The following is a 15,673-nucleotide window of genomic DNA, read 5'->3' as shown; positions in this document are numbered from 1 at the left end:
GGCACCCCAAGGACTGTGGGCAGGGCACCAATTGTGTCCCTGCTGCTACCGCACCTCCCTGGCCTATGGCTGAGGGCAAGATACATCCTGTCTGAGCCTCCGCTTCCTCATCCAAAACATGGCCGCCTCTTGTTTCCCCTGCCTGGAATGCGGCTCCTCAGGTCACTAGGTGCCTACTTCCCTACTTGTTTCATGTCTGCTCAAATGTTACCTCCTCCAAGGTACCCCAGCCACCATGGCTAATGCAGTCCCTCCCTGCCACCTTCTGTCACCTTCTGCCACTTCATGTTGGTGTTTGCCTTCACAGCTCTTCTCCATGTTTGCGATGATCTTGCTGCTGAGTCTGTTTCCTGATTGCCTTCCCCTCTAGAGTGTCAGGTCCCTGAGGACAGGGACTCTAGCTTTATTACTGCTGTGTCCCCAGTTCACGGACAAGGAACTACTATGAGCCTGCATGCAGTAGATGTCAGGTGAATGAGTAAATAAATAGTGTCAACCTCTCCTGCCATTGCGCATCACGGGTTTCTAGGGCACCCGTTAGGGTCTCATGGGCACTGCTAGTCGTTCTGTATGCCTCACTGGACTACATCTGAGCCTCGTAAAACCACAGAAAGTGAATGTGCATCTCCATCGCACTGAAGGAGACTGAGGCCTACTGAGGGCTCAGAACTCACTCTGAGTCATGAAGCAAGGAAGCAGTGACATGGGGAGGTGGGGTGGGGTGTGCCTGATCCCAGACCCCTTCAGTACACCCCTTGCTCCCCACCCCACACCTCTGTCCCCGTGTCACAGGCCTGGTGATGTCGGCCATCACGGTGATCATCCTGGTGCTGTACTTCACCGTGGACACCTTCGTGGTGAACAAGAAGCCGTGGCTGCCCGAGTGCACGCCTGTGTACGTGCAGTACTTCGTCAAGTTCTTCATTATCGGTGTGACAGTGCTGGTGGTCGCGGTGCCTGAGGGCCTTCCACTGGCTGTCACCATCTCACTGGCCTACTCCGTGAAGGTGAGCCATGGGCACCGTGCCCAGCACCCAACCAGGAGCTTTCAGGGGATGGGCAGGTGGTGGGGTGGGGAGGGGAAAGAAGCATGGAGTTCCCCAGGGCTCAGAGAGAGGATGCATTCAAATCCCAAACTTAGACACCTTCAGAAGCCCTGAGCATCACAGTACACCCTGGCTCCGGGCCCCTCTTCACAGCACTCCAGGCATGACTTGTAGGGATGCAGGCCCACAATGGCCAGCTCTCCACAGTGTTCTGAGAGAAGCCAGAAAGGCCGGATGCTGTGAAGCAGGACTGTAATCCCAGCACCGAGGCAGGAGGATAGCCAAGAGTTCGAGGATAGCCAAGAGTTCGAGGATAGCCAAGAGTTCGAGGATAGCCAAGAGTTTGAGGCCAGCCTGGGCTACATAGTGAGTTCAAGGACAGCCTGATCTACATAGCAAGACCCTGTCTCAAAAAACCAAAAAAAGAGAGAGAGAGAAAGAGGAAAAAGCCAGAAATCTGGACTTGTGTGAACTACAGATGTTTACTGACAGTCAACTCAACTTTAAAAAATAAAATACGACATAGGTATATCTTGGTGGTCTGCATTTGCATGATATACACAAGGCCCTGGGTTCAATCCCTAGCACTGTAGAAAAAATAAAATAAAAATAAAATATAGGCATTACTGTGAGAGCCAAACCCACCCATCCACTGAATCTATGGGGAAGCCTGGCAGTCGCAGCTATAGGCATTTGAGTAATTATTAAGTACTTGGACCACAACACTTAGAGGTCACTCCCTAAAGTGTAAAAGAGGAAACAAAAAGGTCTGATTTCATGGAAGCCCCTTTCCCTCAGATATAGGCTCAAAATATCAGAAGTATTTTGGGGTGTTTTTTGGTTTTGGGGTTTAGTTTGGGTTTTGGTTGAGACAGTGTCCCACTATGTAATACATGTGGCCTCAAACTTGCTGTGATCCTCCTGCCTCAGCCTCCTGAGTGTTGGGATTACAGATCTGTGCCACCAGGCCTGGCTACAGGGTTTTAAAAGCAGATAAGTGGAGGACTTCTGGGCCCATGAACACTTGCTGGGGAAGCTCAGGGTGGGAGACCTTCCTACCCCAAAAATCCCGACAAAGCCCCAATTCTGCCTACATTCCAAGAGCCCAGCCCTGTGGTCTGGCTCTCTGTGGGTTACCCCGCTTTCTCGCACCCACACGTTTCTTCCCCTAGCCCCAAGGTTTCCCTAGCTTGAGGGCAGAGCCATGGGCTCCTGCTTCCCAGTGTCCTGATGTCAAGATGTCCCCTCAAGGTGTGGCTCAGTCATGTTTACAAAGAAGGCCTTTGCCCTGAGAAATTGGCAGGGCTGCAGGAGGACTCAGTGAGTGTTGGTTTCCGAGCCGGAATTTGGGCTGGGAGCCGATGTAATTCCATACAGAAAAGAGATCTCCGGACCAGTGCCAGCAAGTGGCAGCTCTGTGTAAAGGATACAGCCCTTATCGCCTCCCCGTTTTAGGGTTCTTAGAGAAACTCCATCCCACAAGCCAAAACCCCAATGAGCACAGCACTTGGCTCCTTGTGGGGCCCACAGCCCGGTAAGAAGGACACTTCCATGGCTGTGAGTGGGGTCCACAGCCATCCCAGGAACTGGTGGCTCCCTGAGAGCTGTGCAGAGTGGGCTTGGGGGCTGTGCGCAGGGCATTTTAGGCCCCACAGTTTGCATCTCTGGCACCTTGACAGCCTAGGTCATGTTACTACTCGTGCATTCGCTTGGTGAACAGAGCTGCAGCCCAGGAGAGGCAGCCGGACCTGAGGGCCACCACCAAGGGTCCAAGCATGGTCATGACAGCTCAGGGCAGCCCTGAAAGGCAGAGCGGGAGCCACATTGGTCATTTTAAATTTTCCAGTAGCTACATCATTTTAAAAGTAAAAAGAAACAGGTAAAATTAACTTTAATAATACAATTTACAAAAATAATAATAATAATACAATTTACTTAACCCAATAGAAATGTGATTGAAATAGATGGCGAATGTTTAAATTCTTTTTTAAAATTGTTACAGTAAAAGACACATTGCCATTGATCCTCCTCAAAATACTTCCCCTCTCTTCAAACACACTCTTCCCATCTTTCTTGCCACTTTCCGAAGCAGCTCTAGAAGTTTTCTTTCGTGAGTGTCTTTATGAATGTGATCAAAAATGTAATGAATGTTGCTGCCAAGGGCCTCCGACAGGCAGTCAGGCCCATGACAGCATGATGGACACTGTGGCAGTGTTTCATCCACCTTGTCTACAAGGTCTGCCACTGGGACTCCTGCTCCTCCCCTGAGTCAAAATGGCCATAGAGTTAAGCGTTCTGAATTGATTCAGGACACTCAGACAGCCATGACTGTACAACCAAAGACACTCACAAAACAAACCTTCCAGCATTGCGTCAGAAAGTGTCAGGAATGCTAGGATAAATGTATTCAAGGCAAGTATTCTGAGGGGGGTTTATTGCGGTGCAACTTATACTGTAATTTTTTAAATATAAATATGCCATATTTTTCCTTCACAACTCATATGTCTGAATTATTATCAATCCAACACATAATCAACATAAAAAGAAATGTTGGGGCTGGGGATTTAGCTCAGCGGCAAAGCGCCTGCCTGGCAAGCTCAAGGTCGTGAGTTAGGTTCCCGGTACCGGAGAAAAACCAAAAAAAAAAAAAAAAAGAAAAGAAATGTTTCTTTTACATGCCTTTTTTTGTAATGGCTTCCCAGTCCAGTGTATCTTTTATGCCTGTGCTTTGGACAAGCCATACTTCAAGTGCCTAGTAGCTGTATGTGGCCTCTTGGTCAGACAGGCCCAACAGAGAGGTCTTCAAGCCAGCAGACAAATCCTCTGCAGAGAGTGCAGATGGGCTGAGGCTGGACAGGATAATTCAGGCTGTGAGGGTGAGTAGGGCTGGATTCAGACTCCACCTTTTGGCCTCCCTGGGTGTGTGGTCCTAGTCAACCCACTTTGCCTAGATCTCTCTCATTGCCAAATGAACTATAAGGATCCTCTCAGGTCTCACAGGATTTTTTGTTTGGTTTGGTTTGGTGTGGATTTTGTATTCCTGGGCATTGAACCCAGGGACATCACACTGAGTTACATGTGAAAGTTCTACTAAGTTGCCTGGGCTGGCCTGAAACTTTAGATCCTTCTTCCTCAGCTTCCCAGAGTGTCACAGGATTCTTATAACATCAGACAAGAAAATAAATGCAAAATAGTTTTACAAACTCTCAAGTATGTTGCAAGTTCTGTTGCTTGCAAGTTCTGATTTCTGTTGCTCATCCATTCAATATATATTTATTATTGCTATTATCACAAGGTTTAAGGGAAAATGCACTAACATATAATCCTACCAATACTCACTTTTTAGCCAGTAAACTTCTATTAAAACCATTCTAACCTGTGTTATAAGCAGTTGGGATGAGGAGGAAGAATTGAGGAAATCAAATCCCTAGCCCCAGAATAGGATGTATCTGATTCTGCCTTCCGCCAATTTTCACATCCCCATTTGCCAAAGGGGTGGGCAAGTCTGGAGGGAGGGCCTGCATGAGCAACTGTTTCCTGAGAATCGTTTTATTAAAAGATAGGTAATGTGCAGCAGGGAGATAAATCTTTCAAAAATGGGAAAGAGTTCAAGAGGTGGAAGGAGGGCGAAGGGAGGAAAAGGAAAAAGATGTAAAGAGAATGTGTCAGTACGCATTCCAACCTCCCATGATGAATGTACTGCACACACATATTAATATAAATAAAATAAATAAATTGAGAGCTCTCTGGAGATGGAGAGAGAGAGACAGGGAAGGAGAGAGAGGGAGAGAGAGGAATAGTTTTATTTGCATTACTTGCTTGAGGACCTGGAAAGATCTATGAATGTGGAGCTGGGCCAGAGAGGAAGAGACAGACAGAAGAAAATATTAATAATATTACAGTAGGATATGATTTTGCTATCAATTTGAAAAGAGAGAATTTGATATGCAAGATGTATCTATTCCAAGTGTTAGCTTATGGCTTGTCCTTTTCCTTTTTGTGTAGAAAATTTGGGAGTTTTACTATAAAAGTTATAATATATGCTCATTGTAGAAAAATATAATCTATAGGTATAAAAAAAAGTCAATAAAAACCTGAAATTCTCTCACCAAGAAATGACATCAATATTTTGATTTTTTCCAGCTGTTTTCCTATATCTTCAAACACATAAATAGCTAAACTTATCTTTGGTGAAATTAAAGTAACAATGAAAACCAGGCACCAGAAAGAAAAAAATGATACACTTAAGGAAACCCTTAGCCAAACAAGGAATAGTCATTTATGTTGAACTAAGAGTGAAACCCTTGAAGTAATGAGGGAAGACACAGCCTTAGTTTTTTATCTTTTCCACTATTTTTTTACAAAGTATGTAGATGACTTCTGTAACTCAAATTAAATAGTGCACATAATAGCAGCGAAGGAAAGGGGCTGCATGAGCAGAAGCCGCCAGGTGTGAGGGCCGCAGGGCCAGAGGGGCTGTGTACCTATAAGGTCCTGGGGTGGAGGCAGTGCTGCCTACCCACTCTGCACTTCCCGTGCCCGGCACCCTCCCTCACACTCAGCTCCTCATTCCCTGCTCTCCCTGCCCCTTGTCCCAGAAAATGATGAAGGACAACAACCTGGTCCGCCACCTGGATGCCTGTGAAACCATGGGCAATGCCACAGCCATCTGCTCGGACAAGACAGGCACACTCACCACCAACCGCATGACCGTGGTGCAGGCCTATGTGGGTGATGTGCACTACAAGGAGGTCCCTGATCCCAGCTCCATCAATGCCAAGACCATGGAGCTGCTGGTCAATGCCATCGCCATCAACAGTGCATATACCACCAAGATCCTGGTGAGTGAGTCCAGCCGCACCCTGTCCTGGGGGAGCACCAACTCTCGGAATGGCACAGGGGTCCTGTGTGGGAATGTTCAACCCTTGCCAATAGATCCTGGGATGGTAGAATGATGAGCGTCTCGGTTCTCTTTATCTTAAAATAGCTATAATGTTTGTGTGACCAGAAAGGTTATTGTTAATTATTATTATTTACTATTGATGGTTCTTATTATAGGTTACTATTTTTTAAATCCTGAAATTGATCCCACATACACATAAACTCTTTATGTGTTAGCTTGTCTACACAAAAAAACTATTCCAAAATTTAGTGCTTCAAACTAAAACTGTGTCCAGATGGCCCTGAATATCCACAGGTCTTGTATGCACTGATTGTACACTGAACCAATCATGGATCAAAAATATTCAGAAAAATTTCCAGCAAGCTTACAATGGTTGTGTCTGTACTGAACATGTATAGACTTTTTTTTGTCCGTATGCACTAAACAATACAACTCTTTTACAGAGTATTTGTATTGAGTAATCTACAGATTTAAAATCTATGGAAGGATTCCATAGGCTTTATGCAAATATTACACCATTTTATATAAAGGATTGAGCATATACCATGGGTATCTGCTGTTATAGACCCAATCTCTTGTGGATACCAACTGCCAGCCATATTTAGCACAAAATCCCTGGGTTGGCATTAAGGCTAGGCTCAGCTAGTTGGCTCTTCTGGTTTCTGGGCTCCCTTGCACATCTGCAGTGTTCAACTGGGTAGACCTGTCTAACCCTGCCTCTGGGAGATGGGCTGGCTCATCTCTGCTCTGTGTGGTCATGCCTCCTCCAGGAGGCTAGTCTGGGGAACAGAGTTCTGAGAGGAAACCGGGGTGTGGAGGCTTTCTGGAACCCTGGGTTCTGAGCTGACACATCGTTCCTCTGCCATATCCTATTGGCCCATGCGGTCTGGAGACCAGCCCACAACCACAGAGCGAGTTATGGACACTACTTCATAGGGAGGAGCTACAAAGGGTAGGGATTCAGAGAGGGAACTAATTGTAGCCACTTTTACAACAGTCTGCCACCAAAGATACTGGTGTTGTTAATAGTAGTATTGGTTTGGGTAAGTAAAACCAGCCTCACTGTCTCAGCTAAGCAGCCCAGGTTCATCATGCTGAGGTTCATCCTCTCTTTTAGAAGAACAGATCACCTCTATAATTAACTAGCAATTGGTTGATGGAAGAGAAACCTAGAATCTGCCCTTCCTGATGCCTATGCCACCCAGATATAGGGCGTTTCTGCCTCATGTGCATCTCTGGGTGACCAGCCGAGCTTTTTGTTTACCTTCCAAATGTACCCAAGCCCTGACCGCTCCTTCTGCCTCTGAGCTGGCTGCAGATTTCCTGATCAGGTCAGACTGTGGAAGCCACCAGAAGCTTTACTGAATCCTGGAGGAGCATGCAAGTCAGCAGCAAGCGACCAAGAAGTGATGAGGGAGGAGGAAGAGGAGCAGGAGGCAGCTCCTGCACCCTGAGCTGAGCAGTACCCGAATCACCCTGGAGCTACAGGCACAGGGAGGCGGAACTGACAAATGGAGAAAGTAGGTCAGAGAACACGTGCAGACAGAGGATAGAAAGCCCTTGGGGCGATGCCAGAAATGATGACATTTTGGTCTTCTTTCCTTCAATTTGGAAGAGCAGCATGCTTCATTCTGTTCTTCAGACCTTCCTAAAATAACTGAGATTCCGTTGGTGATTTTTGTCCCACAGATGTGGCAGAGAGAAAAGTGGGGGCAAATCCCAGAAGAGGCCTTGACAATGGGGCAGCCACATGGGTGCAGCCCTTTGGGGTGGGCTTGGACTGAGATGTATGCTCTTCAGTTACAGCAAAGGAGCTCTTAAGGTCTGCCAGGAGGGCTGCGGGACTGGCTGCACAGGAACATGTTACGTGAGGCGCTTCAGAGCATGGCAGTGAGGCTCCAACCTCACTTCTGTCTTGAGGAACTGAGGGTCACATCCCAGGAGTCAGCCAGTGCATCTAGGGGAGGTGCAGCTGGTGAGGCCAGAGAGAATCAGGCACTTGGAAACTAGGGTCTTTGGTTTGTAACCCAAGTAGAGGTCACTTACCTCTCAGGCACCAGGGTCCCGCTATGCTTCCAACACTGGTATCCAAAGGAGGCCTCTTTCCTGTCTTTCTGAATCCTTCCTGAAAGGAAGGCTGGCTGGATGGTCTCTTTTTCTGTGGGTTGGCATCCATCAGTGTGACAGGCTCAGAGCCCCTGGTGGAAGTGGACAGGGATTAAAACTCCTGTGCTGGAGTCAGACTGCCTGGTTGCAGCCTCTCACTTACTACGTGAATATGAACAAGTTACTTAAGCTCTCAAGTTACTTGATCCCAATTTCCTGGGGGAAATAATAGTATTGTGAGGATGAAATGATTTAGTAAGTGGAAAGTGCTTAGCACAATACTTGGCACATAATTAGTATGTAGTCCCATTATGTTGTTACTCAGCAATAAAATCACTCACCTGTCAAAAAAAGATTCCATCTCTAGCGAAGCAGATGCTCAAAAGTAAGTAAACAGACAGCAGAGACAGCTGGGCTAGAGAGGGACGAGATTTCACCCTAAGTCACACGCCCAGCTGTGGCAAAGCGAGACTGCCCACCCCAACCCCTGCTGTAGAGGCAGGGTGTCCAGACCAGGTTCCTGGCCATTAGAACCAGTCTTGCAGCATCATTAGCCTTGTGGTCTTGGGGACAAGACCAGAAGGGGCACAGAGGCTCTGAGGGGGCACCCTTGCTAGGCCCAGGTAAACACTGAGAAGAGGCTGGGAAACTCAGTCCAAGGCAGAAGTCCAAACATCCTCCAGACAGGCTGGGAGAGCCAAACTGTGGAACCTCCAGAAACCATACAAGAGGAGATGGGTAGGAAAGACACGTGATATCCTTCAGTTTCTCTGCCCGGCAGCTCAGACTGGGACAGGAGACCCTCGCCAGGGCTGAGCTTCTGCCTGCTGTTCCCTCCATAAAGGCACTGCTCCTCTGTGTCTTCTTGCTATGTCTTCTTGCTGTGGACCTTTGACAGGAAGAGACATAGCAGAGTCTTCTTTAGGCTCCTGGCATGAGATTCTGGGAAATATAGGGTACATGGGTGGGGTAAGTGAATAAATTGGTAAATAAATGTATAGATATTTAATTGATAAGATGAGTAGATAGAAGGATGGATGGAGAGATGGATAGAGGGGATGGATGAGTGGATGGGATGAGTGGATATGTGGGTAGGTGGATGAATAGATGGTTGGATATGTGGGCGAATAGGTGAATGAGTATGAATTGATAGGAGTCTCAGGAAAGGTCTGATACCTCTTCTTGCAGCCACAAAATCAGTCCCTTGTCGATACTGTTGCTCTGTCAGTTCCGCCAGCTGGCTGAGCTGCATTTTCTGCAGCTTCGCTCAGACACCCAGGCTGCATGCCTTGATCCAGATCTCATGACTTATTGGTGTCCTTTGTTCCTTTAAAAAACAAACCAACAACTAGATGAGTACTTACAAAGGCAGACTGTGTAGACTTCATATACATGGACTCTCAGACCACACTGACCACCTGGTCCAGCCCCTTTACTTTTCTCGGAGGCCAGAAATGGGAAGGAACTTGTCCCCAGTTATCCTTTTGGTTAGTAGAGTTTAAATCCAGATGTTCTACACCTAGGTGATGAGTGATAGTTAAAAGCTTCAGCTGTGAGTTCAAAGATACCAGGGTTCAAACCTCAGCTCCAGCATTCACCACCTGTGTGACCTTGAGCCGGTTGCTTAACCTCTCTGAGCCCGAAGATTGTCATTCATAAGACGACCCTGGACCTGGGAGCAGCTAAGAGTGTGCCAGGGTCCCAGCACAGGTGAGGGCTGAGCCAGGCCTGGAAGCCAGGTTTGTGTGTCAGGAACCTATGTAGCTGGGCCTAGTCAGCTGTCCTTTGCCAGCAACTGCCTTGCTTGACCCTCTGCATCCCTTTCATATCAGCCAAATGGGACCACTGCCATTCTGCAGCTAGGAAAAGTGAGCTGCAGAAAGCTCTGGTGACCTGCTTGTGACCACCAAGTGGCAGAGTTGGGCCCAGTGGATTCCAGAGAAGTCCACCCAGGGCCAAGGGGATGCTAGGCAGCATAGCATTCAGCACATCTGAATGCATGGGGCTCACCCTGGAAGCATAGTAGTCTGTGGCCTGGGCCTTTCTGCAGGGCCAGACAAGGAGGCGGGAGACTGGGCCAAGCTCAGGAGCAGTGAGCAAGCAAGCCTCCAGTGGGCTTGCTGTTCCCGGGGCTTCCAGGCCAGGCAGAGGGTGCATGAGCTGAGGCTGCAGGCAGGAGGCCTGGGAACCAGGCCCCAAAGGCCAGCCACAGCCCCACGCCGGTCCCTTCTGAGCACTGCAGGGGCCTTTTCTGTCTTCTCACTTCTGATCATGAGGAACTTAACCTCCTCTCCAAGGGAAGCTGTGTGAGTCATCGTTTAGTTAAAAATTGCTTCCCTGCCTCAGAAATTCTGGCACGGCCCCAGATTCCCTTTGTAGTCTCTGGCCTTTGAGCAGCAGGACTTCCTCTGACTTCTTGTCGCCTGCTCAAGCCCTCCTTTCTCTGAGCCATAGCTCGATTTTCAGATGCAGAGCTCTTTTCTCAGATCCTGCTGCCACACTTTTTTGGGGAAACACTCACGTTCTCCACCGGCAGTCACTATGCACACCAAGGACCACCTGAGCAGGCTCAGGTTTATCTTCTGTGAGGCTGCTGCTAAGGCAAGGTGGAAGGGTAGTTGGCATTTGAATTATTAAACTGAAGATGATCACATGTGGAGCTGGACTGATGAGAATGTGTGGCATGTTTTTGAAAACACAGGCTATGAAGAGAAAACAAATCTCCCTGGAGCCCCCAGAATGGTTCAGGAAGAAGGACTCCCTGACAGGGTGGTTTTCCTAGATAAGCCAAAGAGCCCCTAAGAGGCACTCCAAGTCCTTGGCTTATGCGTCGCTAAAGCTAGGTAGCTGTGGTGCCACCTGATCCAGGGAGCCCCAGGAACCCCCAAATGGCAGGAAAGGTCTTCCTGGTAGTGTTCTCTGTCAGTCTCCATCAGTCTCTGCAAGTCTCCTAGAGTCTCTGAACCCAGGTGGATGGTGGGTGGTGGCACTCTGGGAAGCAGACAGCCCTTGGAAGGTTTCCTGGCCTGGAACTCAACGTCCCCTGAGTCGGGCCAGTTCTGAGACTATGTGCTGGCCAAAACCATGACCATGAGTGTGCAACGCACAGATGAGACAGTGGGGCAGGAGTGTCTCTTGGTGGGTGGAATGGTAGGGACTTGGTGTTGAATCTTAGCCATCATGGTTTCAGTTTTTTGCACACACTATCCCTGGGAGAAGATGGTCCTAAAGCAATCACCTGGGTGGGGAATTTCAAGTATGGGATTTTTGTTGTTGCTGCTGCTGTTGTTATTTTGCAGTTCTGGGGACTGAACCCAGGGCCTTTGCACTGAGCTACATCTCCAGCCCTTGTATTTTTACTTTTTTGGGGGGCGGGGGGACGTCTCACTAAATTGCTAAATTACTCAGGTTGGGCTCAAATTTACAATCCTCCTCCTTCAGCGCCCCCTAGTGCTGGGATTATAGGGGGATTCCAGTTGTTTAATAGAGCTGCTGTCCAGCCCGTTTCTTCACATTACTGGGGTTTCTGTGTCCTAGAACCCACAGCGACTTCCCACCATCAGCCCCAGGCAGGCCTGAATCTTGCTCCACAGCTTGGCCCTGTCACTGTCCTCAGGAGGCCTGCCACCTGAGATGCTCCTGAGAGGCAGGCCCTTAGATGACAATTTCATCCTAGAAGGCATCCCTTGGGGAGCAGCCCACAGACACCTGACTGTTTGCTGACACACCCCGCAGATGTACTCTGACCAGGCCTGGAGGTGTGCAGAGAGCAAGAGGCAGACATGGGCCCTCGGGGAGCAATCAGCCAGGGTCTGGGTGCTGCAGAAGGGGGCAGTGCTGTAGGCAGTGCCTGCTGCGGGCCTGAGCCTGTGTGCACCCTGGCTCTGCCCTCCTCCTCAGGGCCTCTGAGTGCAGGCCATGAAGTGGCTGGCAGCCCGCCTGGGAGCTGGGACATTGAAAGGAGAGGGAGTGGACAGGAGTCGGTCAGAAGAGTGCTCAGGGAAGGGTTTGGGGAAGGGGTCACAGCCACTGCGGCTGAGGTCAAGCTATTCTTATGCTGGGAATCAAGAGACTTCGCTGCCAATGCCTGTCCTTGAAGGATGGCGGCTGGGTCCCCAGAGATGGCCAGTTAGCATTAAGTCATTTTCAAATGCCCTCTTCAGGAAATCCTCACACTGAGCTGCAGGGTTTGCTGCTTTCGGTCACAATGACAGAACCTGAGATAATCCTCTCTTAAAGAAAGAAGAGTTGCTGTGGTTGCCTGCATCAGAACTTCCTCCTTTGAAGGCTGAGTGTGTGTAGATTGGATTTTGTTTATCTGATCACCCATCAGTAGACAGCTCTCCACTGGGAGGGGTGGCTTACAGTTCTTAGCAAGTGTGGATAGTACTACTGTGAACACGAGTGTACAGACATTTCTTTGAATCCTTCTGTTCAATTATTTGGGGTACATACCCAAATGTGGACTTGGTGGATCCCATAGTTATCCTATTGAATTTTTTTTGAGGACCCACCATCTTGTTCCCCACCATAACACTGGCACCACTTTACATTCACACCGGTGCTGCATCAGGGTCCCAGTTTTTCCACATTCTTGCCAGCATTCTTATTATTTCCTGGGACTTTTGTTGTCTTTTTAAAATAGTTTTGGTGTGAGGTAAGTATGAAATGATACATGCTACTATGTTTTAAATCCTATTTTTGCAGATGTTTATTATTTGTAGCTCTTCAATGCCATCACTCAGTGATCTTAACTCCATTTACTCCCCGGCACCCCAAAATCAGAGCATGAGTTGTCTTGCTGAGTCATACCCACACCTGCACCCAGCTCTCCTGAGAGCTCTGCAGCTTAGGAGGGGCCGAGGATGTGGCCCTGAAGAAGAGCGGGTACTTTGGGCATCCCTGGCATGGCCCTTAGCCAAAGCTGTCCTCCAAACTAGAACAATAGCAGCACCTTAACTTCTGCACAGAATAGGCCCTGGAGATAAAAGGGCTCTTGGAAATTGTACAGCAAGAGCAAAACCTCCCCGTTTATCAGGATAAAAAAAGCCAAAAGAGAAAAGGGGAGGGCGCGGCTTCTTAGTAACGCATGTAGGCGATTTCAAGTTCATAGAAACAAACTGAATTACGGAGGAGGCAGCTCTGCCATTTGCAACCACAGATTGTTTGAAATCCTTTTAGAGGAAAATTAAAATATTTCACAGAGGTAATAAAATGTCGGGTGTTTTGCAGGCCTGACTGCTCAGCTCTCTCGGGCCAATAAATAATTAGGCATTTTTATTTGAGCCTCAGTGTCATCACTTTCTTTCACTAGCAGAGGGGAAACTATTGTGAAAATACATGGAATTCTGGAAATAACCAAAAAGTTAATTATAAAACTGTACATATGTTTGTGTGTGCATGAGTGCATGTGTGTGTGTGTGTGTGTGTGTGTGTGTGTGTGTGTGTGTGTGTTTTCTCTTGTGAGTACAACATAACAACCTGTTGTGGAGACAAAGGGAAGCTCTTAGAATTTATTTTCCCAAAGGCCAAAACTGTGAGATATATCCACTCTTCTTCTGCCTCCAAATCAAGTCTCACCAGAGACCTTGACGTGCAAGCCCTGCAAGGTGCTGGCTGCTGAGACAGGTCTCCGCGCGGCCATGGGAACTGGGAGACGTTCCTGCTGCTCCACTCTGTTCTTCCGTCCCTCACCAGAATCTAATTGAAGGGAAGGGCGGATTTCTCTCTCAGCTGGAAATCCTCTGCTCAAGTACCTCCTTTTGTTGGATGGGGAGCACATGCTTAAATTCTGAGGTGTTTCCTTCCTGCACATCCCTGAGTCTCGTGGTTGCTGCATGTCATGGCTGGGTCTGCTCCCTGCACCTGAGCCCTGCCTGCAGAAGAGCAGAGAAAGCCCAGGCCATGTCCAGCTGGTGCTGGAAGAATCCACCTTCTTCCTGCCAGGTTTCTCTTCTGAGCAATAGGAAGGAAGCAATCCTCAGGGTAAGGATCCAAAGCCTCTTTGTGCAAAGCTGGTTTGAGACCCACAAAAAAAACACTGCTGGAGCAGGGTGTGAGTGGTAAACACCTGTGATCCCAGTACTTAGGAGGCTTAAGCAGGAGGATCACAAGTACAAGCCCCACCTAGACAATTTAGCAACTTAGTGAGGCCCTGTCTCAAATTTTAAATTTTTAAAAGGGCAAGGGATGTAGCTCTCTACAAAGCCTTGAGCTCAGTCTCTAGCACTGCAAAAACAAAAACACTACTAAGGTGGAGGGGGACTTGGGGTGGTTATTACTATTCCTTCCTCTTCAGAATCTCTCCAGGGCTTATTCCTCTCTGGCAGCTTTTACTACTCCTGAAACCACCTCCACCTGAGTGGCTGCATATTACTTTTCAGTGATGTGTGTAGGTATGTACGTGCATGCAGGCCTACAAGGGAAGTAAGCCTCTTGCAAATCTACACTGAGCTGAGTCAGCTGCTGTACCCACTCACAGTGCCCAGATGCAGGCATCAGGCATCGTCTCCCGCTAGGTGGCACTGCCTTGGGCCAACTGGCAAACAGATAGCAAGCCCTACTATGTGCTGGGCTCTGTGCAGCCCTGAGAACCCATAGAGGAACAGAACACAAGGTATGGGCCAAGGGGGCAACTTGCAAATACAGGAGATGTTTCAGTTTGTCCTTAAAAGATGAAGAAGAGTTTGCCCTGCAAGGGAGGGAGGGTGCTCCTGGGAAGGAACAACAGATAGAAGTCACCGGAGCAGGAGCCAGCCACCAAGGAAGTAACAGGTGCCGGAAGACTCAATCAGTGACTCACGGAGTCTCACGGCAGGAGCCCCCGTGGAGGGCAGTGAGTAGCAGGTGCTAGAGTGTGCGTCCAAAGAGCGAGTGAAGAGAAGGTGAGAAGGGAGGGGCCAGGAGGGGAGAAGTCTGTTGTGGCTTCTTCATGTAGTACAATCTGTAGAGCAAGGTGAGGGAACAAACTGGAGCCATAAATACAAATAAATCTCACACACAGAATGTGGAGTGGGTAAATCACCTTACATTAGGATGTGTATGGCCTCCTAATGCCAAACAGAATGGTTTCTCTGCATGACACTGCCACCGTCTAACCATTTCTCTCACAGAGCAGCCATTTCATTTGGTGCAGCCTACATGGAAATCAGGATGTTCCATCTGCACCACGGAATACTACTCAAAATCAAACGGAACACATTGTGGACACACAGCACAGCTTGCCTAGGTCTCAAGGGAATTGTGCTGAGCGGAAAAAGTCAAACCCCCAGATTTACATGCTGTGAGATCACTTGTATGTGATGGGCTTGAAATGACAGAAGCAGTAGAGTGCCCACCTCATGTGCCTGAGACTCTGGGTTCCAGCTCCAACACTGCAAAAAAAAAAAAAAATTTAGAAAGTCTGAAGATGGGGGATAGATCATTAATGCCAGGGCCAGGGAGGAGGTGAGAGCTGCTATCGAAGAGTCAGTCACCCAGGGACCCTTGCAATGAAGCATCCCGTCCTGACATCAGGGAATCATGGAACTCAGACATGATGCCATCATAAAGAGCTAGATGTACACAAGCATGCACATGCATGCACACAGATGTGAGTTCACATGAAGGGGTGGGGTAT

The 15,673-nt window shown here is 48.4% G+C and overlaps 1 protein-coding gene across 2 annotated transcripts in view; it reads left to right on the top strand.

The window, feature by feature from the left end:
• Positions 1-15,673, top strand: part of Atp2b2 (ATPase, Ca++ transporting, plasma membrane 2) — a 123,973-nt gene that overhangs the window by 79,223 nt on the left and 29,077 nt on the right. For both annotated transcript variants that reach the window (XM_005413071.1, XM_005413077.1), the window contains exons 12-13: positions 793-1,007; positions 5,645-5,887. In XM_005413071.1, coding sequence (XP_005413128.1) covers positions 793-1,007; positions 5,645-5,887 — 458 coding nt within the window. The remainder of the gene's footprint in view (positions 1-792; positions 1,008-5,644; positions 5,888-15,673) is intronic.

Source organism: Chinchilla lanigera, unplaced genomic scaffold, assembly GCF_000276665.1.
Source record: "Chinchilla lanigera isolate Chin_1 unplaced genomic scaffold, ChiLan1.0 scaffold00160, whole genome shotgun sequence".
Lineage (NCBI taxonomy): Eukaryota > Metazoa > Chordata > Mammalia > Rodentia > Chinchillidae > Chinchilla > Chinchilla lanigera.
The sequence above is the reverse complement of the archived record's forward strand: the minus strand, read 5'-3'. Positions and strand labels throughout refer to the sequence as shown.